This window comes from Aplysia californica, unplaced genomic scaffold (assembly GCF_000002075.1).
Source record: "Aplysia californica isolate F4 #8 unplaced genomic scaffold, AplCal3.0 scaffold00364, whole genome shotgun sequence".
In the NCBI taxonomy this organism is placed as follows: domain Eukaryota; kingdom Metazoa; phylum Mollusca; class Gastropoda; order Aplysiida; family Aplysiidae; genus Aplysia; species Aplysia californica.
This window is the reverse complement of record NW_004797634.1, coordinates 639,008-640,469: the sequence shown is the minus strand read 5'-3', so window position 1 is coordinate 640,469 and position 1,462 is coordinate 639,008. Positions and strand designations below refer to the sequence as shown.

The following is a 1,462-nucleotide window of genomic DNA, read 5'->3' as shown; positions in this document are numbered from 1 at the left end:
ATAAATTATTCTTTAAAAAAAAAAAAAAAAAAGACTTTAAAGATAAAAGTAACTGACAACCGTTGGTTTACGTACAAAGAAGATGGAACTTTACTTCCGTAGTATTAATCGTGGGGATCGGTTCCGGAATCGACTCTTTGCCCAGCTCTACTTTGCAGGCAGCAATGGTGGTGTCAGTGGCCTGGTGGTTAGGCTACCGGACTCGTAACCGTGAGATTGCGGGTTCGGAGGTTCGACCCTCTGCTCAGTCCGACGTTGTGACCTTGGGGAAAAGAACCTTACGCAAATTTCCCATTTGGCTCTGTCCTTTCGGAGATGGACGTTAAACTCGGAGGTCCGTGTTGAAAGGGGTGTTAAACCAGTACCATTTCACATTTCAGACAACAATGGCATATATTATATAGGCACGGGAGTGGCAGCTGGCTCCTTACCACCCCGGAAGAATAAATTTGAACTGAATTCTTCTCCGCAACTCACACGAAAGTCGTGTAGTTTAAGCAATTGGAACATGCCTTGTATCTGACCATTATTTTACGGAACTTTTTTAAAGCCATTCCTAGTGACTTTTATACCCCCTGCGGCAGACCATAATACTGGAATACTTCTGGTTTGATGGGGCTCGGCATAGTTCGAGTTCCGGTGAATCTTTTATAATCCGTCACACAGGAGAACATTGGAATCTTGATTTAAGGGAGGTCGACATATTCTAGTTAAGTTCTAGTGAACCAGACATAACCTAACTAATCTGAGTCATTGCCTTGCCTGTATTTTTTTTATGGGGTTTTTTTTTTTTTTGGTTTTAGCAGGGATTTTACGGCGCTCGCAACTGCATAAGGTCATATGAGCGCCAGAAGATTAGATGTGTTACAAGAGAGTAACAAACATAAAAAGGAGGGGAGATAAGGACGAAAGATGTTTGATAGGAAAGAAGAAGCAAACCACACTACAGCACCAGCCAACCGCCCACCCTTGCCAGTTGATATAGCCAGATCCATGATAGACTGGGTGTTCAAAATGCAATTTTCGTCACGACGCTCTGGAATCATTTCAATAAAGAGAAGCACATCGACACAATAATGGTCATTTAGCGCTGGAAAGAAGTAGGACATACACACAGACAGACAGAAATAACAGACGGAAAGTAAAGAAGTAGGACATACAAACAGACAGACAGAAATAACAGAGGGAAAGTAAAGAAGTAGGACCTACCAGAGGCGCCCTCCAGATAAGATAGGATCAGATGAGACGAGACGAGAAGAGACGAGACAAACAAGATAGGAAAAGATAAGATAAAATAAGATAAGATGAGACTAGATGAAATAAAATGAGATGAGACAAGACAAACTTTAAAGTCGAGATCCAGGCACACTGGTTCAGCGTTTTCAGCTACCTGCAATTGCAATTATTGCTACAATGATCGTGAAGTATGAAGAGGGGGTATGTACGTTAAAAAAGGAGATGG

At 41.9% G+C, this 1,462-nt stretch overlaps 1 protein-coding gene across 1 annotated transcript in view; it reads right to left on the bottom strand.

Annotated features, from left to right (window-relative positions):
- The window catches only part of LOC101846084 (glucose transporter type 1), a 35,969-nt gene extending 35,343 nt beyond the window's left edge, over positions 1-626 (bottom strand). The window contains exon 1 of the mRNA XM_013085300.2: positions 587-626. Within this exon, the coding sequence (XP_012940754.1) occupies positions 587-626 (40 nt within the window). The remainder of the gene's footprint in view (positions 1-586) is intronic.
- Between the last annotated feature and the right edge of the window lie 836 nt (positions 627-1,462).